General features: G+C 30.8%; 1 protein-coding gene and 1 non-coding gene across 5 annotated transcripts; both read right to left on the reverse strand.

Annotated features, from left to right (window-relative positions):
* Positions 1–229: 229 nt before the first annotated feature.
* LOC111024142 (low-specificity L-threonine aldolase 1) lies at positions 230–12,373 on the reverse strand. Of its 4 annotated transcripts, XM_022301752.2 has the most exons (11): positions 12,303–12,355; positions 12,105–12,144; positions 10,300–10,768; positions 9,629–9,740; positions 8,558–8,608; positions 8,357–8,428; positions 4,813–4,945; positions 4,668–4,726; positions 2,540–2,643; positions 730–796; positions 230–445 (listed from the first exon to the last, which is right to left on the reverse strand). In XM_022301752.2, the coding sequence occupies exons 3-11, from the start codon at positions 10,740–10,742 to the stop codon at positions 407–409; spliced, it is 1,080 nt and encodes a 359-aa protein (XP_022157444.1). In that variant the 5' UTR covers positions 10,743–10,768; positions 12,105–12,144; positions 12,303–12,355; the 3' UTR covers positions 230–406. The 4 variants fall into 4 exon arrangements, with proteins under 4 accessions (XP_022157444.1, XP_087981644.1, XP_022157446.1 ...); XM_088125518.1 differs by lacking the exon at positions 12,105–12,144 and having other exon boundaries at positions 230–442; positions 12,303–12,373; XM_022301754.2 differs by lacking the exon at positions 12,105–12,144 and having other exon boundaries at positions 12,303–12,373.
* A 10,257-nt stretch (positions 12,374–22,630) lies between these two features.
* On the reverse strand, positions 22,631–22,737 carry LOC148210796 (small nucleolar RNA R71). The gene has a single exon (XR_015792018.1). It is a non-coding gene; the product is annotated as a small nucleolar RNA R71 (small nucleolar RNA).
* Positions 22,738–24,560: the final 1,823 nt, after the last annotated feature.

The raw sequence follows: 24,560 nt of genomic DNA on the forward strand, positions 1-24,560 counted from the left end.
TTCGTGTTTACTCTTCTTTTGTTTTAGTTGACTGCCAATCCTTTGGACTATGGCTAAATTTAAATAAATCAAGTGTTTGGTTCTTTTCTATGCATAATGCCTACAGTGAAACATGAGTTTTGTCTTTTATTATTGAGTGACAACTTCAATTCATTTTTATTCGTAGACGTTGTTTTTTGTTTTTGATATTTTGGAAAGAGTAAAAAAATAAAATATCACCATAGCAAAATATAGGAATTAGAAATATGCTATAACAAAGAAAATATCTTTTTTGTCATATATATATACACACACTAGCGTATGCATGAGCACATGAAGATTATATTATGAAACAACACTCTGGATAAATTCCACTCTGTTTATTAGGGGGAGAGAGTTTCATTATTTTTATTAGAGAGAATTGTGACTAATTGCCATTTCCAACTTGTATTCCACTCAGTGTTTGCTGCAAAAGGCCAAAGTGAAAGGAGTAAGTTTATAACTTGATAAAAAAAAAATATTAACTATTTAATTGAAATTCAAACAATTTTAATTACTTTGTTTTGTTTTTAAATTCCTCAAAATTATAATCTAGATCTTAGTGAACAAATTATTCTATAAAAAACGTGTGATCTTTTGCTATTTTAAAAGACGTACTAACTTTTAAATATAGTAGTACTAAAAAATAAATAAATAAATATAGTATTTAAATATTGTTATTAAAAGAATTTAAGAATTAATATGGATCACCTGGAAGCAAGATAGAGTATAATGAACATCACTTATTGATATCTGATGATGGATAACAATTCTAGCCCTGCAAAAATTAATATGCGTAAATAATGAATCAATTCCACGACAAATTCAATAGTTTTCTTTGGAATTATATTATATCATAGATACAGGGTGAGAATTTAATCTTAGGTTGAGATATATTAGATAATATATTTTAGTCCAACAATAATATTTTTGAAAAGTATTTGGATGGCAATCTACATCATTTTACAACCACTTAATCAATTTATTCCGTGAATATGCTTTTGTCACGTTTATTTTTTAAAAGTATTTTCGATCGTGATCAAAATAGTAAAAATTCTAAAAACAATATTTGTGTTGTTGGAGTGTTTTCAGATTTTGAAATTGAAACTTTAAAATGCATAATTATATTTTAAAATAAAAAACAAAGATAAAAATTTTGATAAATATATTTATTTCATGGTGTGAAACTCTTTTTTTTTTAATTAAAACGTGCAAAATATTTTATTATAAAGTATATAATATTATAAAATAATCAATTGTGCAAAATTTATGACCAAAACGTTAATAAATGAATTAATATTAATTTAGATTGAACTAAATATTTATTAGTAGCTCCCACTATTTAGAAATATATTAGTAAAACTTATTAAACACACATTTTTAATAAATGAATTAACATTTTTTTTTTATTTCATTGGAAGATTAAATTTATAAGTTGATTTAATTAAAGGATTATATTTATACATCTGATTTCATATTAAAATATTATATTATTCCTGAAATTAAAGTTTCATTCCATTACCAAACAGCAAACGGAACATATATATATATATATATATATATATATATATACTTGGATGAATGAATTTATTAGAATAGTTTTGAATAATACCCTCTATTTTTTTTTTCAATTTTCGTAAACAGTTGTTTTTCCGACTTAATTTTAATATTCCTGAAATTAAAGTTTCATTCCATTAAATTCTAAACTTGAAAAATGATGTATCTCAAACTTAAATTTGAATTTTATCCTCTAAATTTCATATCATCTAAAAGAGAAATATATGAATGAATGAAAATATGTATGTGTAAATTTTGGTAATATTTCTATTTCTTATTTCTAAAAAATATTGGAGAATTGTCTTTTTGGTTTAAAAATAATAAACATATGTACATATGTATATAAAAGAAGTGGGAAAATAATTTATTTGTTCTTTCTTGTTTTCTATTTAAATTTTTTAAAAACATAAATAAAATTATTAGTTCAATAATTTAAAATGGATGGTATATACCAACAATTAAATATAACAATTTAATTTTTTAATTTTTTAAAACATATTTTTTATGTAAAACTTTTATTTTGTTAATTTAAAATTTGAGAGGACAAGGAAATGTTTTTTTTTTCTTTTTTGAAAACGAAAGCATGAAACAAGAGACAATCAAACCTCTTTTTTTTTTTTCAACAGTTTGCATAAAAAGATGTACTTGGGAGTATTTTAAAAATATGTTACTAATCTTTTATATATATATAGTACACTTCGTGGGAGTGAAGAGTCGAAGTCGTGCCTTAACCAGTTGAGGTATGTTTAGGTTGGCAAAGTATTTTAATTATATAAACTTTCATAAAAGTGCCTAATTTTTGATATTATGTTCTATACTTTTAAAAATATTTTTGAGTGGCTTAAAGCACTTTAAGTTGCTTTTAATTTATCCAAAACAATTTTTATATACTATATACACTGAAAAAAATAATTATTCTGAGTGCAAGTATTCAATATAAAAGGGATTGGATTTGAGAGTAGACCTTGTTGAGCTTTCTTGCATCATAAAAATGCCTCGTTCTTCCAAACTTTTACACAATGTTTCCACTGAGATTTTGTAGTCAACGTCTTCTAACTCAAAGAATATCTGGTCATAAAAAAATTAAAGGAAAAAAAAGTGACAAGTTTTAGATTTTGTAATGATATTCCCAACTAAAAGAAAATTATAAAAACAAAAACAAAAACAAAATGGAAATTGATCCATTTATAAATACACAAGAAATATGGGTAGTTAAATTTTTTGCCATATTTTCAAATATGGTAACCCTTTTAAAATTTACAAATATGATAAAATATTTGATTTTTTTTTTCGGACTTTTGCTTATTACAATTTACCATTAAGTTTATATTTGTATCATTAAAGTATATCAGATATTGATCATCAATTACTTATGTAACTTGATATACTTCATAATCAGTATATCAAATATATCATTTATATACGTTATTCGAAATGCTTCATATATATAAGTGATATATATTAGATATATCAAGTATATCATTGTTATACCATATTCGAATATTATATCAACGATATATTAGGTATATTTGTTATAACTAATATACCGTAATTCAAATGTACTACATATTCGATATATCAGTTATAACTAATATACTTAGTAATGAAATACACCAATGTATATTAGTTATAACTTATTTAAAACTTATAGAAAAGTACGTCACATATCAATAGTAGATCATTATTATTGATATACTTAGAATTTTGTACACCAAATTATATCAGTCATAATTAATTGACCTTTTACAAAGTATATCACTTATATATTTCTTATATTTATATACTTTTGCAGGGATACAAAAATTTAGTCTTAAATTTGTTTAACAGTCTAAATTTTTAAATATATTCATGCTATATCAAATAAGGTAAATCGTTTATATAAAATATATTAGTTATAGCAGATTTACCTTAATGTATTATATAATATGTATGTATCAATTATAACTGATGTACTCTATAAAAAAAAAAATTGTTTTAGACAAAACCTTACTATATTTTATTTACTTGAATGTTAAAGATCAGTGTACCACTTTATCCTTTAATTAGATGTACCAACAATTTTGAAAGACGTCTTTTAATTCTAAATGATAACAACTGTAAAAAGGGTCGACTGAATAGTTCCATCTGTTTCGAGGAAGGAGTTTTTCTAATGTTATTTAAAATTTAAAATTTCTGCTCCTTAACCCAAAATTCTAATGAGCTTTTTTTTTTGAAGTAAAACTTAATATAAAGTATATATTTAGTATATTAGCATTGAAATTGGATATATCAATGATATATAAAATTATTTTTTTCAATGGTATATTAACACATATATATATAAGTAAATAAGGTATATGAATGGTACGACTCAATCATATTTCAACACACATATGTATCAATAATTAAATAAGGAAAATATTTGTCATATTTTGTAATATTTGGATTTTACCAAAAATATCTTAAATATGATTTTCGGTTTTTATATATATATATATATATATATATATATATTTTATTTATTTTACTCTTCTAGATTTTTTAGATATATCAATGATATATAAAATCAGATATATCGAGTATATCATTTATATACCAACATTCAAATACAGTATTTCATTAAAATTAATTTACTTTGATATAATACATACAAGGTATATAAGTTATAATTGATTTACCTTTAACTACATTAATTATGATTGTTGGGCTAAATGTTATTTAAGGGTAAATTAGACTCTTTATATATTATGTATGGGCTAGACCTTCAAATTATACTATTTTTGTAAAATTGAAATGTGGTTTGCTAATTTTGCAAATAGATATTCCTTTTCTACTACTTTTTGAAATATCGAGGTGAGAGGATGATATTTAATCACCTAAAATAGATACTTTTAAATCGTCCAGCCCTCCAACATTTTGTGTCCCAAGACTAATGAGCCACCCATGATGGTTACTTTTTAAGTGTTTTAAATTTTTTTTAAAAGCAGTTAATTGTATCCAAACATGAACGATAATTCATATAAGAAATTACATTTTTTTTTACAATAATTAAAAGCATGCTCTCATCTATCAATAAATCTTCGAAAGATTTCAATTTTATCAAGGATACTCACAATATTTGTCTCAACTGATTTCGGATCCACTTTTAATCCATTGATTTCAGACAATCCACCTAAATTAACCAAAAATAAAATAAGAAAAAAGAAAGTGAATAATTTAAAATGTAGATATGAATTAGTGAAGAAAGTGAACACTCACTAGCAAGTAGTTTGGCTTTGTGATGATCATCTTCAAGTTTTGGAAGATTCTCTTTTATTGCTACAAGTGCGGCAGAGCAAAGGATGCCAATCTGCCTCATCCCACCACCCAAAGTTTTCCTAACCCTTTTAGCCTAATATTTAAGACAAAACAATTTCAACATACATAAAATCTCTTATATATGCTATATATATATATAATATATATATACACATATATAATTTGGAAAATTTACCAAAAAGGAAAAAGAAATATCTGAACTTTGTCTCTGCTACAAAAATACTATTGTTTCAAAATTTTAAGTACTTTTATTGAACTTCCATAAATAGTATAAAAATATTGCTTTAACAAAGAACGGTTAAATGTTTTGAATGAAAAGTTGACATGACATAATCTAAAAAGATGCGACAATTAACTTTTCATTTTTCCCCTAAGAATCTTCTTCGCCTAAGAGAGTTTGTTTCTCGGCTGTCTAACAAACTTTGTTCTTTTAGAAACCATAGATTATTACACACTTTTTCTCATTTTCATACCTAATGTAAGTAAGTTTCAACATTAATTGTCACATCTTTTAGTTTCTGTCACGTAACTTTGTTAAGAATTAGTGCAAACATGATATTAGTTTAATTCTTAGTGTTTCCATATTTTTTAGGAGTTATGCTTAGTGGGTAATTTAATGGTTGGTAATTAACTAAGTAGTGGTGAGTGGATATGTAACTTGAAAAGTAATTTTTGGGTTGGTGACTTAGTGGCATAATGGTGTTAATGGAAGAGAAGTTTAAGCTTAATGACCTAAGTAGTGGGTTAGTGGTCCATTATTTACTTTTCATGTAAATACTTTGTAACAATCTCAATTCAATAAATAGAAGTTCTTCCTTCGTACAATTTCTCTCTTGCTTTCACACTGTTGTTCTCTTCGTTTTTGTTACATGGTATCAGAGCGTCCTTGTTCTTTTTTCTGTGTTTTAGTTTAGTGCTCGTTGCTTGAGTTTAATACTCGGTGAAGATGAACGGTAGAAGCAATGTTTGTGTAGACAATCTTACCAGTGATAATTATAGCTACTAGAGGCTATGTAAGGAAGCTTTTCTACAAGGGCAAGATTTGTGGGATCTTATATATGGTGAAGATAGTGTAATTCTAGATGATACTCAGGATAATGCTGAGGTGTAAAGGAAGCGAAACATCAAATGTGGCAAAGCTTTATTTGCTTTGTGACGACAAGCGGTCTTCTTTCGAGGTAGAAGGTATTCTTTATATAAGAGACAAAGTTAAAGGAAGTTATGTTTCTGAATGTTCTTCAGATGATAACAAGCATTCTGGAAATTATGAAAGGTGGTCCAAAGGTAATTCGAAAGGATGTTTTAGGTGTGAAAAGTCGGAACATATCAAACGTGATTGTCGAGTGAAGGTGGAATGTAGTCGATGTGGGAAACCATGCCATATTAAACAAAATTGTTGAGTGAAACTTAAACAAGCATAAGCAAATGTTTTATATGAAATTAACAAGCCTGAACAACTCAATTGGGAATATTGTTTATCAATTGAAGTTATTGATCAACTCATTAATTGTTGTACTCATGCTTCTTTTTATTATAGTGAGGATTGATCTGATGGTTCTGGTTGTTTTTATCATACTACTGAAGATGTACCTCTTCTTTACGATGTTTGTTGAAGAAGAGCCAATGCAATGGCTGATAATTTCTTACATCGTGATGTGGAAGGACACGTCAATATTGAAGATTGTGAGTTGGGCAGTGTTCCTTGTAAAGATGTTTGTCATGGTCCAAGTCCGAAGAAGGATTTTGTTTCAGTCTCTCAGGCTGCTGATGTTGAGAGTTTTTCTAGAAACAAGTTGAATTGTGGTATAAATTCTTCTCCTTCTTGTGCTAAAGATAGTACAAGCTTAAGTTGTTTAAATAATCCAAATGTTAGTCTTATAGCTAGACTTATTGCTGGGTCAACATTTGGTTTTTTGGCTGGATTATTATTTTTCTGCAAGGGTAACTATAAAGGCTACACATCCGGAGTCTTTGTAGATGTTGTAGGTGAAGTTGATCGAAGAGTTTCTTTTGGTCAAGATTTGCGTGGAGCGAAAGCGTTGAGGGACATGCTTTCCAACATGAGAATTTGAGTACTGTTGTCCACCGTTCTCAAGAACTTAAGCTTGAGGACCTTACTTTGGATTGACCTACTCAAATGTGTATGTTGGACACAACTCGAGGTTTAGAGTATTGTTTTGAAATTTGCAATCCAATGATTACTCGTCAAGGTATTGTGGTTGTTAATGTGTTGCTTGATGAAGATTTTGGAGCCATCGGGAAGGACGTATATTTTTTGTTATGACATAATGTGTTTGGACCTTGTTACATGTTAAAATTGACTTCTTGTGCTTGGAAGAAGAAAATGATGTTCTACTTCTCGACCATGTCAAGAAACCGAAAAGAGAGAAGCAACTGAGTGTTGTCGTGGTTGTTTGTAATGACTACTCCTATGGAGGAAGATTGAAGTAATCAGAAGTGCAGAATGTTGTTGCCTTTATGTTTAGAGTATTAAGAATTAGTGCAAACATGAAGTTAGTTTAATAGTTTAATTCCTAGTATTTCCATATTTTTAGGAGTTATGTTTAGTGGGTAATTTAATGGTCGATAATTAACTAAGTAGTAGTGAGTGGATATGTAACTTAAGGAGTAGTTTTTTGGTTAGTGACTTAGTGGCCTAATGGGGTTAGTGGAAGACAAGTTTAAGGTTAGTGGCCTAAGTAGTGGGTTAGTGGTCGGTTATTTACTTTTCCTATAAATACTATGTAACAATCTCAATTCAATGAATAGAAGTTTTTCCTTCGTACAATTTCTCTGTTGTTTTCACACATGCTATTCTCCTTGTTTTCGTTCAAAATATTAATGGGTGTTTGATTCAAGAGTACTTTTTAAACATTTATGAAAGGCAAGGGTAGTATTGAAATTTGGAGAGGATATATAAGTATTTCTGAAACAGAGTAGATAGGTTGTCAAACTATCCCAAGAGTTCCAACTGCCAAAATGGGAAGCTTCACCAAACTTTTTCTATCACCATTTAAAAATTTAACTTGTATGTAGTTTTTCTATCTTCTTCTACTTCTTTTTCATTTATTTTTTTTTCGGGGGATAAAGCACTAAATTATCAATTTTTTAGCTAATGTCCTTGATCTATGTTAAGAGTTTTAATTCTACTTAAAAGTTTTAAACATTCAAGATTACCCAATTTCTGTAATTTGTTTTAAAGATAACTCTTTGTTAGCAAGTTCCATTAAAATATTTAATGTTGTTAAAAGATTAAACACATAATTAAGATTTTTAAATTATAATAAGCAAAATCTATACCAAATATATATATACACACACACATACATACATGCATTAGCAACTACATTAGGAATATTTGTATTATTCAACCTTTTCCCAAACCATGTTGGAAATGTATACTATTTAAACGTAGTAAATACATCCCAATAAGCATTCTCAAACACAGTATTAATATCACTAAAAAATAAATTTAAATGTTTACCTTTGCAATAAAGCTTTTGGAACCAACAATAACCGATCCAACCGGTGCACCCAAACCTTTTGATAGGCATACCTGAGTCAAGTGTCAAGGCAAATATAATGAAAGTATTTTCTCGATACATCAAAGTTGTAATGAAGAACTGTTAGTCGAGACCAGATAAAAGATAGGGAAATATTCACATAATAAAGTAGGTAAACATACTGATACTGAGTCAGCAGCTTGTACTAATCGATCCACGGAAACGCCAAGTGCCTGAGAATAATTTTTGTTAACATATGAAAATCTCTCTTATAAGATGATTGCTTTTTGTGTGAAGAAAATAATGGTCCAAAAGCCATATGTCAATAAGTTTAAAAGAGGAAGAAAAAATGTTCTTAGGTTTCGAAATTTTGCAAATATGATAGAATTTTAACTTTCTAGACTGTTTGATAAAATTGGTTGTTTATTGAACTGTCACTCTGTGTAACAAAATTAAAAGGAAAAAAAAAAGCAAAATACTTGATTTCTTATCAACGAAACCAATATTGTTGTCACAACCACTATATATTTGATAACTTAGGGAGAGAAATGAAAAAACTAATTTTTTTTTTAACAATAATGAGTTCAATTTTTCAATGGTAGTGGAGACAATATTTGATCCTCACCGTAGTTTTCTTTTCCATATTCAAAGTGAAAACATACAAAACACTATGTCGTGTCATATTACGAAAAGTTGGCAACCGTTACTTTTAACTTCCACGACAATCCCAAACTAAACCTAGCATGACTACAAACGGTGGGAGAAATAAAAATATGACATATTGGTTGTCAAAAAATGGTGAACTTGAATAGATGAACGGGAAGAATGGGAGAGAGAAAATAAAGTCTGAGTGGAGAGATGAAAAAAATCTATTAGTGAATAGACTAGAAAATATATTTAGCTTCAAAGAAAAAAAATGAAAACTTAATAGATTAGGGAATAAAAAGGGTTAGTTCCTCTTGTTGGGTAAACCTAACTTAACTAATTAATGCATATATATACTACATTCAAAAGATAGGAGGTACGGATCCTTTGTTTAACTCGTAAAAAAAATTGCCCCCCTTTATTAGGCAGTACTTGTTGAGATACTCGTAAATAAATGAATGAAGTTTACCCAACTCATCAGCTTAAGTTTTTGTGTTGAGTAATAGTTTATTCATGCTTAATATGGTATCAGAATGCGACGTCCTGAATTCAAACCCTTGCATTATTGTTGGTTGAATGGTAGTTTATTCATCGTTAACAGTACTCACAATTGAGGCATTGAAAATGCGAGCACCATCAATGTGAAGTTTCAGACCATGCTTCTTAGCTAACTCTCCAACTTCATCAGTATATTCTACCGAAAGACATTTTCCTCCAGAACTGCATTTCATCATAGTTTCTTCATCAACTGTATAATTTAAAAGAAAAGCAACTTTTCTATCAAGTAAATTGCTGCTAATATGTTAATTCCATCCGTCCAACACTTATATCATATAACTATTTAAGTAATACATGTCAAATTGATTTGAAGCAGGTTTAAGCATTCGAGGGTGGAAGCATTAAAATACAAACACTAGATAGACAATCTTGCACATTAAAAAACCTATTAGAAACATTTTTCAAAGAGACTTATTAAACACACCTCTAAAAGTCAACTTGATGATCAACTTTTTAATGATAATTATTTAACAAAAATCTTAAACTATTTGTTGACTTAAGAACTATACTACTACATCTTGGCTCCAAATGTAGACATCTACTTATCGAGTAACTAAACAAACACCATGCATATGTCAGGTTTTGTTAAATAATTATGAAAAATTAACGGAATGAGTAAAATAGCTTTTCTTAACGTAAACTTCTAAGAGTGAAAATAAAATATTTGAAAAGAACCCAAACAAAGTAAACATAAAGTCGATAAATATTACACGATACTTACTTTGCATGTGAATTCTCTAAACAAACGAGCCTTGTCGTTGGGAAGAAGAGCTCGCCCTTTGGATTTCTAATGGCAGCTTCAATCAAATCGATGTCCATTGTTCCATCAGCATTATTCTTGACCGTTCTTGGATGAACTCCTCCAATGGTGGCAATGCCTCCATTTTCCAATATATGGATATGGGAATTGTGTCCTAAAATGACTTCACTTCCTCTAATCTCACAATGAACAAGAACACTGATGAGATTTCCCATGGTGCCTGATGGAACAAACAAAGCTGCTTCTTTCCCAGTCATCTTTGCCATCTCTTCTTCCAACTGCAGGGCTATGGGGTCATAGCCTAAGACATCATCGTCGACCTCGGCCATTGCCATTGCAGCTCGCATTGCTTCGGTCGGTTTCGTCACAGTGTCGGACCGCAGATCCACCTTTCTACTCACCATCTTCACCAAACCCTAGCTTAGAGATCCTTTGTAGAAAGAGAAAAATTAATCACTAAAGAGGTCACTTGGTTATTCCAATACCATAGGCTTTGTTTTTCTTCCATATAAAATACGAAAAAAGAAAGAAGAAATAATAAACAAGGAACAATAAGGATTGTCAAATAAACTTTAGTAGTGATTTGGTAATGTTTATGTTTCTGCTTTTTAGTCTTATATTTTATAGAAATATAAGGACCTATTTGGTAAATAATTTAGATATATTGTTTCTTGTTCGTAGATTCACTAAATCAAATGGATTGAATGAATATCGGTTGGACAGAATTGTTTATGAAAACTGATTTTGGATTCTGTAATTTAAATAGTGAAAATTATGGAGACAAATTTATCATGTTTCCAATGTTTTCAGATTTAGAATCCAAAACTTTAAAATGCATAATTATATTTAAAAAGATAAAAACTATGAAAATACACTATTTCATGTTAAAATTTATTTTATTTTTGTTAAATTCTTTTAGTACATATTTTTGTTAAATTAAAACATGTAAAACATAATATATTATAAATTATATGATATTGTAAAATACTGGTCGTAACAAAGACTTATAACATTTATGTTACTAAATTAAGTAATAATATTTTAGATTAAACTAAATATTTAGCAGGTAAACAATGACTTACAAATATACTACAAAACAAAATCCATGATTATTTTTTTTTTAAATTGATATATTCAATTTTCATATCTACTCCCAAACATATATTTGAAAATATGGAACACAACTCTATTTTCATTAAATCTTTTGTCTTTCAGATTTAAAAATCACAAACCAAACAGCACCCCAAATGTTTGGTTATCCTGTTTCTCATTTCTTATTTAGGCAACATCACGTACAATTTTGGAAATCATAAAGTTACATATAAACATATATAAAAACATTATTTTAACAACTTTTACTTGTAAAATGCATTATAGATATCAAAAAATATATTATATAACAAAACAATTTTCAATATTTAATTTAAATTATTTGAGAGAGCACTAGTTGCAAAAAATAATTATATTTTTTTCCAATAACAAAGAAAAGAAAAAGGGCAATAGAAACGGTTATTAAACCGATTTCTGTTTCTATTTCAAAAAAAAAAAAATTAAATAAACTATCAAACAAATGAGCTTTTTTCTTGTTCCTAATTATGAAAAACAAAATTAAGGCTCTTAGTTTATCATTTTTTACCTGTAAAATAAGAAGGGGAAACGAAAACTTACCAAAGGGGCCTTAAAAAACTACCTCATTTCATAGAAAATAAAATAGTAATTTCTCAACTCCCCAACTGAATATACAAAGAAAATTTGTGGTTCCTTACCATTGAAATGCAAATATATCTTCAATTGGCACTTCAAACACTTAAAAAAAAAACAGAAATATTGAAGTATTACAAAAAAGTAATAATAAAAATAATAATTCAGAAACAAAGATCAAAATAATTGTCCTAATCAGAAGAGAAGAAAAGGAAGAAATTGAAAAAAGAAAAAGCAAATGAATTTCTTTGGTAAGGGAGAACCTGAATTCCAAGGCTTCAAGTTTTCCACAAGAATTTAAGACTTTGGGTCATCATTTTATAGTGTGTGTGGCTACACTACAAAAGAATAAGGATCTCCCAACTCATCAATTCATATCCGTTAGTAGTGTGTGATTTATCAACTTTCACTTTTATTTGATTCTTCTTTCACACTATCTTAATAGTTAAGAATCACCTTTATAAGTTTATGCAATTCATTAGTGCACTAATTATATTCTTCATGTTTTCAATTTTCATTTTAGTCCTTAAACTTTCAAAATTATAACCATTTTGGTCCACAAGAAAATATTTCGAAATTGGCCCAATAAGGAAACATGTAACGAGCTTGTGGTACTTTTCCTATAATAACCCAATAGCAAATAAATGATTAGTAGTGAAACTAACTCTAACCATTCTCATTGTGCTGTCAACTTTATTGCTCAATCCAATATATTGGTCGCAATTTAGATACTACTTGGTTTTCAATACATGCCTACATCGGAAGGGTGATCCATGTAGTCGAAGACATATTATCCCTTTGTTAAATCATTATAAAATAATGAAAAAAAACCCATAATTATTATTATTTTGGGCTAAAAGGAGGTGTGGATATTTAAAACATCAACCTGATAAAGATCAATATTTTAATATTTTAATTAGTTAAGTTATATCAGTCGTCACATAATAATAATTATTTTGTTAAAGTCCAGATACTAAAATTAACATGTTAAAAGTTCAAAATGTCAATATGAAACTTTATGCATTGAAATTAATTTAAGTATTTTTTTTTATTATCTAATAGGTAGTTTACCTGGTAATACGAGTTATTATAAAATTATCCTCGGAAGAAATGTTTGTTAAAGAGTTTAATAAATGATAATAGGAAAAACCATAATTATTATTTCTTAAACTTTAAGAACTGAAATAGAAATTTTTAAAAGTTGGAGGATTAAAATGGAATAGTTATCCAATTTTCATCCACCAAGATTTAAGCCTATTTTTAATCTCATATGTAATTTATCTAAGGATGTGAATTTTCAAATGTTTAGAATTGATAAAGTTCTACGTTTTGTTCTTTATATTTTTAAACGATTCAAAAAATTCGAATAACTAAGACTCATTTGAAAACTATTTCCCTATATTTTTATGTACACATATGTATACACTTATATATAAACACAGCCACACAAATATATATATAACTACTCTTTTTTAAAAAAATATAAAACATCTATTAAATAAAAAGACACATAGTTTATTAAAAACTATATTTTAAAATTATATAAAAAAAATATGTATACATATATGCATATATATATATATGGTAAATTATACTTTCAGTCCAAGAATTGTTACCTTTCATCTATTTGTCTCGCAACTAAATGGTAAGCAAATTAGTAGATGGGTTTTAGAGAGAAAAATAAATAAATAAATAGCACAACAACAATTATATTGTGTTTTCCCGGTTATTGCTCAAAATGAATTTTTGCTTTTATTTACAAAATAATATATTAACAAACTGTATATTTACATTATCCAAAATAAATAAACAAAACGTAAGGTTCAAATTATTGGTCCGGTACTAGATGTAGAACTTCCCCCAGGCAGTTGGATTAATTAAAACATCAGTAATCTCTCTTAAAATATGTGAATTAGTTTGAGATTTAGAAGTCTAACAACTTCTTATTTGTTGATAAAGGAAAAAAAAACTTCTTATCTATTTATTTTTCTTAAGAAAGGTCTAACCACTTATACTTAAAGTTAGCACAAAAACTATTTTTGTTAAAATAAAGGGAAGACCAAAACGAAAAGTTATCATGTTAGTTGCATTTAAATTTAAATCGTCCATAGTACCAACTTCATGAGTGAAATTAATTTAAATCTAAATATATAATTTTAGTTCCTAATGTCTGTGTCATTTGCTATTTTAAAATTTTCAATTTCAATTTTTATGTATTGATTTTTTTAATTAAATTCTTATTGTCACTAAACATTACAAGATGAATAATATATGACTAAGAAATGTATATTTGATATTGATAATTTTGTATGTATACCAATTTTAAATTCTCAATTAAAATATTCGAGGTTCGAATCCCCACGGTTACAAATACATAGAATTTAATTGACATATATTCTCAATTAAAATGTCGGAGGTTCGAATCTCCGCTGTCACACATATATACAAACACACACATATATATTGATCTTAATATAGTAATAAAGTCATTTGGGATCAGAGAATTCGCTATGGGAGTCAAGTTTTATGAACTATGAAATTCATAGGTTATCGATTTTATGGATGTGCATGTCACTTCATCTTTTTGTAATTATTATTATTATAAAGAATAGTATTTCATTTTTGAAATACTAAAAGGAAGGGTCTGAGACATCTTATCAAAGACAATTGTGAAAAGGATCTCCCATTAACATTTAAATCATGAAGACTATAATTAGTGAATGGAGAAACATCTATACCAAGAGAGAAGTAACGTTAATATAGAATTTTTTCCTTTTCCTTTTCTTTCTTTTTTCTCTCTTCTTCTTCTTGAGATCCGTAAGATCGAAGATATTCGAACCTCTAACATTTAGATAATATACCATCTATAAATTATATATTGACCCGTATATAATAACTTTGACTATATAAGCATTAACATTTTTGGGTGGTAACGACTTTTTTTTTCTATTAAAAAATAAAAAATTTATAAATCACGAAGTTTAATTTTAGGGAGAAAATTGAAAACTGGCCCAAACATTGTCTTAATTGTGTAAATGTGATTTTCACAAACTGTTTGTTTAAAGTTGGATTTTTGTGGAGGAATTCAATCTTTCCGAGTCAAGTCAAGATATCTCTATTCAGAAAAAGACCTTTGGACCATTAAAAAAAAATTGTTTTAACTTTTTTATAAAGATATTCTGAAAAGTAAGACTAGGTGAATTTTGTAGAAAAAACAAAGCATATATCCTTAAAGAACAAAACAAAAACAGAGCATATATTATGTACCCACCTACATAAAATTGCCAAAGGTTGTTTCAATAATAGAAAATTAGAACGAATATTATTAATAAATATACGTATATTTAAAAAGAATACAAACTCTATTTATAAAAACAAAAAAACAAAAAAGCTTGTTTAACAACCTTCTTTTTCTTTTTCTTTTTTCTTTTCTTTTCTTTTTTTATTTTTTTGATCTAAAATTCACTTTTTAAAAATATGTTCCAAAGTATAAACCATATTTATTATTAATAAATTATCGTACAAAAATTTAGTTATTTTAGCTACAAAAACTTTTTCTCTTTTTTATTTTATTTTACTTTTTTATTCTGTTTTTGAGTTCAAGAAGTCCAAATACACGTAGATGGGTGAGCGATGAAACAGTCGATAACCTTGAATTTTGTTTAGTTAGAAAGGTTTTATCTCACCAAGTCTAAACATGTTATAGATGCTATGAGGAAGGTTTTTTAAATCTGTTTGAAAATTTGATTTTGTTAGACGCGAAATGTACATAGTTCATTTGAAGTGATGCCAAAGAAGTGATGTGAGCCGAACCATTTGGGGCATGTCGATAGTGTAATTGATAAGACTTGATTAAAGGCTAAAAAGAGTAGTTTTCATGCTTGGTTGGGAGTTAATTATGATGGAAAATGTATGTTAATGCATATAACTCATGGAAAATGTGCATATTTCGTTATTAAGGACTTAGACAAGTAGTTAGAAGCAAATAGAGGCTAATTGATGAAAATTTGTTTATTTTGTAAGGCAAATTGGAAATTGATAATTGTAATGGGTCAGACACATTGCATGCCCAGAATTTCCAGCTTATTAGAAGGATGCGCCAGCCAATTGCTTTGAAAGTTCCAGCTTCACAATACTTCAACCACATTCGATGCCTAGATTGTCAAAACGGGAATAACAACTTTTGGCCAAGTAATTGGTCCAAGATTTGTTATTAGTTCCTAAAATCTCTACAACCTCATTTGGTTCCAACTTCCCATGCATTTCTCAATATCTTGTTACCTCCATGGTCTATAAAAGGAGCTCCCAAGCATCACTTCAAGGTATCTGATTTCCATGCTTTGCTTTTTCTTTCAAAATTCTTGTCAACATTAGCTTTTAAGTTTTAATTCCAGCTTTAAGTTTTGTTCTTCCTTTATTGTTTTTACAATTATTCTTTCTTTATTTTATTTCAATTCTATTTGTTCTAGTTTGTACTTTCCTTTCCATTTCAATGAAAATGCATCACTTTGTTACCTTCTCTTGTTTTGTCATTTATTTTACTTCCATGAGTAGCTAAATTGTTTCTTCAACCCTCATACGAATACTTTAGTTCTTATCACTATAAATTACATCTATCAGTGAGCACGGCGTATTACGATCTCTTTGCTTATCTTGATTGATACAATTTATCCAGTTGATTTTCTTGTTGGCCACTTGTTTAAATCACACTAGTTTGAATTTAATTCTGAGAAGGTTAGAGTCAAACGGATCTCATCAAGGTAAAACGGAAAGTTACTTAGAAATAAGAACTAAAACAAGATCCTAGACATAGGCTCTCTTACCCGTTAAATGTAAGTTGGCATTTAATTCATTTAGGATTCTAGAGTTGCATAGACATATCTAAACACTAGCCTAAACGTCTAAACAAACCAAAAGCGGTATGGAATAGGAGTTGAACCAGTTTGCATAAATTAAGCGTAATTATGGGCACATTTGGTAGGTGTAATTCATCATTTTAGAACTAAACAAAAGTAGGGGGTTGGCCTTTTAAATTCTATTATTTTCGTGTCTTTTTCGTGTTCAACCAATCTCACCAATTTTTATGACAAACTTGATTGCTCATTCCAGCAGTTTTCAAATTCAATTTTAAAAGAAAAACTAGTCCTTGCGGAGACGAACTTGGAATATTTCCAAATTATTACTAGTGACAGTGTGCAATTGCACTTATCCTCTAGCTATTAAGTTGAGGCACAACAGTAATGAAAAGAAAGATAACAACAAAGTGAAAGCAATAGAGAATTTGGACAAAGGAAGAACTTTATCCATTGAATAAGAATTGTTACAAAGTATTTATAAGAAAAATAATAACTGACCACTAACCCACTACTTAGTCTACTACCTTTCAAATTTTATCTAAAGCAATACCACAGCTCCAACTAAGCTACTAACCTTTAAATTCTCAGACTTACAAATCCACTTATCCACTACTAATTAATACTATCAACCATAAAATTAACTACTAAGCAGAACTCTTAAGACTAAGAAATAAACTAACACATGTTTGTCCTAATTCTTAACACTCCCCTTAGTGCATACAGTGAATTTGTCCTTATAATGTCTTCAATCTTACTATAGTTCTTATTATTGAGAGAGAAATGAGAAAGTGGGGAAGTGTGAGTTTCATTCAATGATGCTACATATTTATACACACTCTAAGTCTAAAAATAGACTCAACTAATTCCACATAAAAGGCAACTACTCCACTAGCCATAAGAATAGCAACCTACCTAGTTGACTTGACTATAACAAAAAATAACCCTAAAAACTTCCTAGAAACTAGGACTTTGACTAGACAAATTCAAAACTAAAAGAATCAAACTTGCAATTTGAGTTAACTTACACTTACTCTATAAAAGTAGTCATTACTTTTTGTCTCTCCCATATGAAACCGATCAACTGTAGCACCAGTTGATTCTTCCGTTTCAGTTATTGACATGGCCGAAGAGTAAAAGATCATTTCCTTCCTCAAAGCAGAAGAAGTTAATTTGAATGTAACAAAATCCAAACATATCATGTCATAACAAAAAATATCCATCATTTCTAATGATTCTTTAGTAGATACATACTTCAGTGCTATATGGCTCATATTACCCAAACTTGAGTGACATCAATCATTCGACCAACAAACAACTTTGTTAGGCCAAAATCATCAACAATCACTTAAAAATCTTCATCAAGCAATACATTAGCAACCACAACACCATGATGAGTAATCTTTGGATTGCAATGCTCACAAAACTACTATAAACCTTGAGTCGTGTCATGTCTGTTAAGAAACCCTTGAGAGTTGGACTAAGAACCTTGCTAACGAAAAAGACCCATAGAACTCAATTCCAAAAACCCCAAAAACAAGTATGGAATCAATCCAAGAAAAAGTTTAAGAACGAATTACCTTGATGATCAATATCAAGAGTAGAGAAAACTCGTTTCTAAACTCGTGATTCGAATCACTCCACAGGAGGTATGATCAACACCCCTTGAATGATCCTAACATGCAAATTTTAAAGACACAAGATATTGCACAAGAAATGGGAGATAAAGCTCTCAACCAAGCTAATAAGAAAACTCACTTTTCATTAAACTTCAACTTGTGTTTACAACAAGACATCTCAAGGCTATATATAGCTATCCTAGCAAGCCATATGAAAAGTCTTAAGCAAATGAAAAGACTTGTAACTTACAAGAAATGAAAAGCCTTGCAAATGAAAAGACATAACTTCAATAAATGGAAAGACAAGCAAATGAAAATGTTAAGAACATGGAGAGTTTAACAAAATAAATTGCAATCCCGTCCATAATGAAGGATGTGAGTGTTTGACTTGGTTTTTGAATTGAATGAGTTGACTTTGACTTGTTTTGATGGAGCTGACTTTGACCTTGACCAAGTTGACTTTGACTTGCCTTAAAAACACTTAAAAGTGCATAACTTGCACCAAATTGAAGTGCATAGTTCCAACTTCTTGCACATCTTCCTTTATTTCTCTTGTCGAGTTCAAGAACGCTTGGACACGAAGTAGCAAGGCTTGTTGAAGTTTCCTAGCTCTCGATCTTGTAATCGGTCCATGAGACATAACAAAGGAAGCTCCTTAGTTCATATCATCCTCCCCATCTTCAGAAGGATTCGTCCTCGAATCGAAGTCATCACCTACATCAAAAGGAGACAAATCAGAAACATTAAAGGTAGCACTCACCTCATACTTACCTAGCAAATCAATCTTATAAGCATTATCATTGATCCGTTCAAGGACTTGAAAAGGACCATCGCCTCATGGTAGTAACTTAGACCTTCGTTGAGTTGGAAACCGTTCCTTTTGAAAACGTACCCAGACCCAATCCCCTGGTTGGAAAACGATGAGTTTGCGTCCTTTATTGATGCGGTAAGCAACCTTAGTGTTTTGCTTCTCAATCCTTTCCTTAACTTCTTTATGTAGCTTATGGAAAAGATCAACCTTTGTGCTAGCATCATAACTATTCTTCAAATTTGGGCCATGGCAACCATCTTACAAACAACACCGCTCTATTCACGATTTTCAACATTGACATGTCCTTCTTTCACATCAGGATGTAAGGAATTATCGACCGCCACATCGATTCTTCTTCCACAAACATCATAAAGAAAAGATACATTTTTTAGTAGTATGATGAAAACAACCAGAACCAACAGACCAATCCTCACTATAATCAAACAAAGTATTAGTACAACAATCAATGAGTGGATTAATAGTTTCAATTTATGAACAATGTTCCCAACTATGTCTTTCAAGCTTGTTAATTTCTTGTACAACATCTGCCTCTACATCTTAAGTTGCATTCGATAATTTTGTTTAGTATGACCTAGTTTCCCACATCGATTACATACCACGTTCACCAACAATCAGGTTTGATTTGTTCCGACTTTCTGCACCTAAAACATCCTTTCGAATTATCTTTGGACTGCATTTCATTTTTAGAATTCTTTCTAACATCTGACAAACATTAAAAAAATATAACTTCTTTCTACTTTGTCTATTGTATAAAGAATATCTTTAACCTCGAAGGAAGATTGCTTGTTGTCACCAAGCATTTGTTCACCAAGGCTTCTTGATTTGATAGAAAATTTTCTAACTAAATGATAAAAGGTTGATTTACCAACCTTGTATTGATAAATGACATAAATTCCTTTCACAATCCACGAATAAGATATCAACACAAACAAGTGATTACGTTTGTTTACATGCGTAAAAAGAAGGTTTTAGATGCTGTTTTTACTATGTTTCGGATTTTTCTCGATCGTTTGAGTTCCAATTCATGCAAAATTCATATACTATGGTTTGTCGATGGCTTATATTGTATTTATGACATTTTAGGACCATTTGGGAGTGCAAATTAATCAAAAGAAGCAAAAAGACGAAAAAGTTACATGGGAGGCGCCAGGCGCCTGGGATGCCTGCAGAAAAACAGGTTTTCTTCCAACTTTGCCCTTAATGAAACGCGTCTTCCAATGCGTTTTGGTGGTTCCAACCGATGCATACGTGTAGAAGAAGTGTTCCACTATCAGTTTGAGCACGATTTGGTCAGTCAAAGGAGTTGGAAATGGGTGATTCACCATCGTTTTAGGACCTACCTAACCAATTCTGCACAGCTATAAATTCCAGCAACTTCTCCACCAAATTCATCAAGCCTTGCTTCCTTCTCTTGATCATTTTTAGTGTTTCTTTGTTGCTTTCTAAGTACTTTTGAGTTGCTTTCATTAGTTGCTTTTGGTTTTTAAATCCCGAGTACTTTACATTCTTTTATTGAGCTTTGTTTTGTTTCCATTTGTACTTAGTTATTTTCTACTTATTCAAATATATAAAAATCTAGCACTTTGCTTATCTTCTCTTTGTCTTTACTTTATTTTTAGTTAAGAGAGTTGTGTTTTTGGAGGAAAGAGCACGTGACACTCTCCCTTGCTTGAAAGAGAAGGGCGAAGCTCTCAATCCCGATAAAAACTCTCCGTTAGTTAACTTTTGTTTTTCACACATGCATTCCACATTCAACCATTTTACTTGCTGTATTTTCTTCAATATGTCTTTCTAAATTCCCGTCTCTAGCCCGGTTATGGATAGTTAGCCTTTTATGTCTAAAAAGGGTTGCTAAGAAGTAGTGTTTTTACTTTCCATTCATTGCTCAACATGTTTTCCCAAAAAGTTAGGATTTAGAGAAGGCCACTGTAAGTCTTAACAAGTCAATACTGAAAAGGTTGCTTATTTGCATTGTTGAGTGGTTAAACCGAGGAGAGGAGCGCCTTAGACATAAGGGTTCCGCTTAAGTAGCCTAGACATAGGACCTTAACCCGAGGTTGCGACTATTTCCATCCTAAAACTAAGATATATCTCATAATAGACATATTAGGGAATGTCTTAGGACTTTGAACTTGCTTAGACATAAGTAAAGTGAGAAGCGTAGTCGTTAGTTTCTAAAGTAAAATGCATATTGTCCTTAGCATGTCCTTGATTCTTTGTTGGCTAACTTGAAGTAAATCGGGCTAGGTTTTATCATTCTAAGTCCAAATCCCAAATCCAAACCATTATTTGTGACCACTTCCCATTTTACAAGAATCACTCATTCCAACATTCACTATTCTTTAAAACTTTAGAGTTTGGAAATTGTTTAGAAGTCCTTGAGGATCGATACTTGGATACTCCATCCATTTTATATTACTCTGACAGGTGTGCGCTTGCATCTATATAATTGTTACCACGCTTAGCGCGTGCGTTCAGCATAAACACCCAGTCAAGTTTTTGGCGCCGTTGCCGGGGACTTTAGTTTTAAAATTATTTTCAAATTCTTTTAGTTTTTATTTTTGTGAATTGTTGTTGGGTGTAATTTCCATCCACCGTTTTTGTTCTATATTTTTGGTCGTTTATCTCACAAGGGTAAGTTAAAGTGCATGAGCACAAGATCTTTTCTTCTACCCCTTGACCCTGAGATTGAGCGGACCCTTCGAAAAACTCGAAAGGAGCAAAGACTTCGAAAACAACTAGAAAAGCAAAAAGAGAGAGAAGGTGAAATCAGTCCTGAAAGTGAGGTAGAGAGTACGAGCACATCGATGGCAGATATTCCACCTCGTGATCCGGTTGATCCACCTGCTGTTAACGGTAATATGAGGGATCATGCGAGAAATGATGAATTCAACCATATCCAGATGGCGGACAACAGAGACGTGGCAATGCGAGAATATGCCGCCACGGCTTTTCAGAACTTTGATTCAGGGATAGTCAACCCTATTCCAGCCCACGCAAACTTTGAGCTTAAACCAATGATGTTCCAAATGTTGCAGACAATTGGACATTTTGGAGGGCAGGAACATGAGGATCCACATGATCATCTGAAATCATTCATTCAAATTGCAAATGCATTTCGATTACCTGGTATAACAGACGATGCTCTGAGACTAACACTTTTTCCATTTTCTTTGAAGGACCAAGCTAGAGCATGGCTCAATGCATTTCCACCGGGATCCATCACCACATGGGGGTCGTTAGTGGAGAAGTTCTTAACAAAATTCTTCCCACCTACTCGCCACGCTGATATCAGAGAGAAGATCATCTCCTTTAGACAGTATGATCGTGAACCTGTTCACGAGGCGTGGGAGAGATTTAAAGAACTAATCAGGAAATGTCCGAACCATGGCTTGCCGGCATGCATCCAGATAGAACATTTCTTTAGAGGCTTAGATCATCCTACTAAGATGATGCTAAACAATGCTGCCAACGGAGCCTTTACAAAGAAGACATTCAACGAGATAGTTGACATCCTAAATGACTTAGCTTCACACAACGAACTATGGTGTTCGCAAAGATCTAGGGCAGCACCAAAGAAGCAAGATCCAGCTGGAGTTTTGGCTCTGGACATTGCGACCTCGATGCAAAAAGAGATGGTTACAATGAACCAGAGGCTGAAAGAGATGGAATTGGGAATAAAAAATCCATTAGCCACGCCGATACAACCTGTGCAGTCGGATTATTGCACTCCTGCCCCTGTTTGCCAAGTCAACGATCTCATTTGTTCATTTTGCAGTGAAAACCATATTTATGATAATTGTCCACATAACCCTGCTTCTGTTTTTTATGTAGGACATGGGAACAATAGGAACTTTAACCCATATTCGAACACCTACAACCAAGGTTGGAGGCACCACCCTAATTTCTCATGGGGAGGACAAGGAGGTTCGAGCGGTTTTAATCAAGGGCAGAGCCAACAGAACAAGCAGCCCTATGTTCCACCTACACAGCAATACATCCCACCACCGCAACAGCAGTACAATCAGAGAACACAGACTCCACCAGTTCAAAATAACAACTCAAATCTTGAGAATATGATGAAGGAGTACATGGCCCGAACCGACGCAGTGATACAATCCCAAGCGGCATCAATGAGGAATTTCGAGACCCAATTGGGACAGCTCGCCAATGAATTGAAGAATAGACCACAAGGTTCTTTTCCAGGCCATACTGAATTACCAAAACGAGAAGGGAAAGAACAGTGCAAAGCTGTCACCCTCAGGAGTGGACTGGCATATGATGGACCAACAATGCCAACAACAGATGTACAGATTCCGTCCACTGAACCAATTGTAAAGATACCAGAAAATCCAACAACACCAGAAAAAGAAAATATTAGAAAAGGTAATGAGGACACCCCGAGTGTTCCTCCACAGGTACAGCCTTCTTTTACCCCTACTCCCCCGTTTCCACAAAGATTAGTAAAGAAAAATAATGATTCCCAGTTTAGAAAATTTTTAGATATTTTAAAACAACTGCATATAAATATACCATTAGTAGATGCTCTAGAACAGATGCCAAATTATGCTAAGTTTTTGAAAGATATAGTTTCTAGGAAGAAAAAAATAGGAGAGCATGAACTGGTAGCCATGACAAAATGTAGTAGTGAAGCTGTAGGCAGCCCGCTACCCATGAAATGTAACGATCCTGGCAGTTTTACCATTCCATGTTCCATAGGAGGAAAAAACTTAGGTAGGGCATTATGTGATCTAGGCGCTAGCATTAATCTTATGCCATTATCAGTTTTCAAATCTTTAGGCATAGGAGAAGCTAGACCTACTACGGTTACCCTCCAACTAGCAGATAGATCTATCATAAGACCTGAGGGAAAGATAGAAGATGTTTTAGTCCAGGTGGACAAATTCATTTTCCCTGCGGACTTTATCATTCTAGATTGCGAGGCAGACTTAGACGTTCCCATTATTTTGGGAAGACCATTTCTAGCCACTGGGGATACAGTTTTTAATGTGAGGAAGGGAGAAATTACAATGAGGGTAAATAATGAAGAAGTTAAATTTAACGTTCTAGACGCCATGAAATTACCAGGAGACTTTGAAGAGTGCTCTGCTATAAATAGCTTGAATCCTATTAAGTTTGATGAGTTTTATGACTCGTTAGTTACAGAGATTGAAGAAGAGCTTGATAAGATAGCAGAAGGACCAGAAGATGTGGCTA

Source organism: Momordica charantia, assembly GCF_013281855.1.
Source record: "Momordica charantia cultivar OHB3-1 chromosome 6 unlocalized genomic scaffold, Mcharantia_2.0 BLBB01000006.1, whole genome shotgun sequence".
Lineage (NCBI taxonomy): Eukaryota > Viridiplantae > Streptophyta > Magnoliopsida > Cucurbitales > Cucurbitaceae > Momordica > Momordica charantia.

Coding starts and splice junctions, on each gene's coding strand:
- LOC111024142 (XM_022301754.2), bottom strand. CDS start 10,742: ATGGTGAGTAGAAAGGTGGATCTGCGGTCCGACACTGTGACGAAACCG. Junction 4,946..8,356: donor CCAAAAGCTTTATTGCAAAG/GTAAACATTTAA, acceptor CTTAAATATTAG/GCTAAAAGGGTTAGGAAAAC. Junction 446..729: donor ATACTCTATCTTGCTTCCAG/GTGATCCATATT, acceptor GGCCTTTTGCAG/CAAACACTGAGTGGAATACA.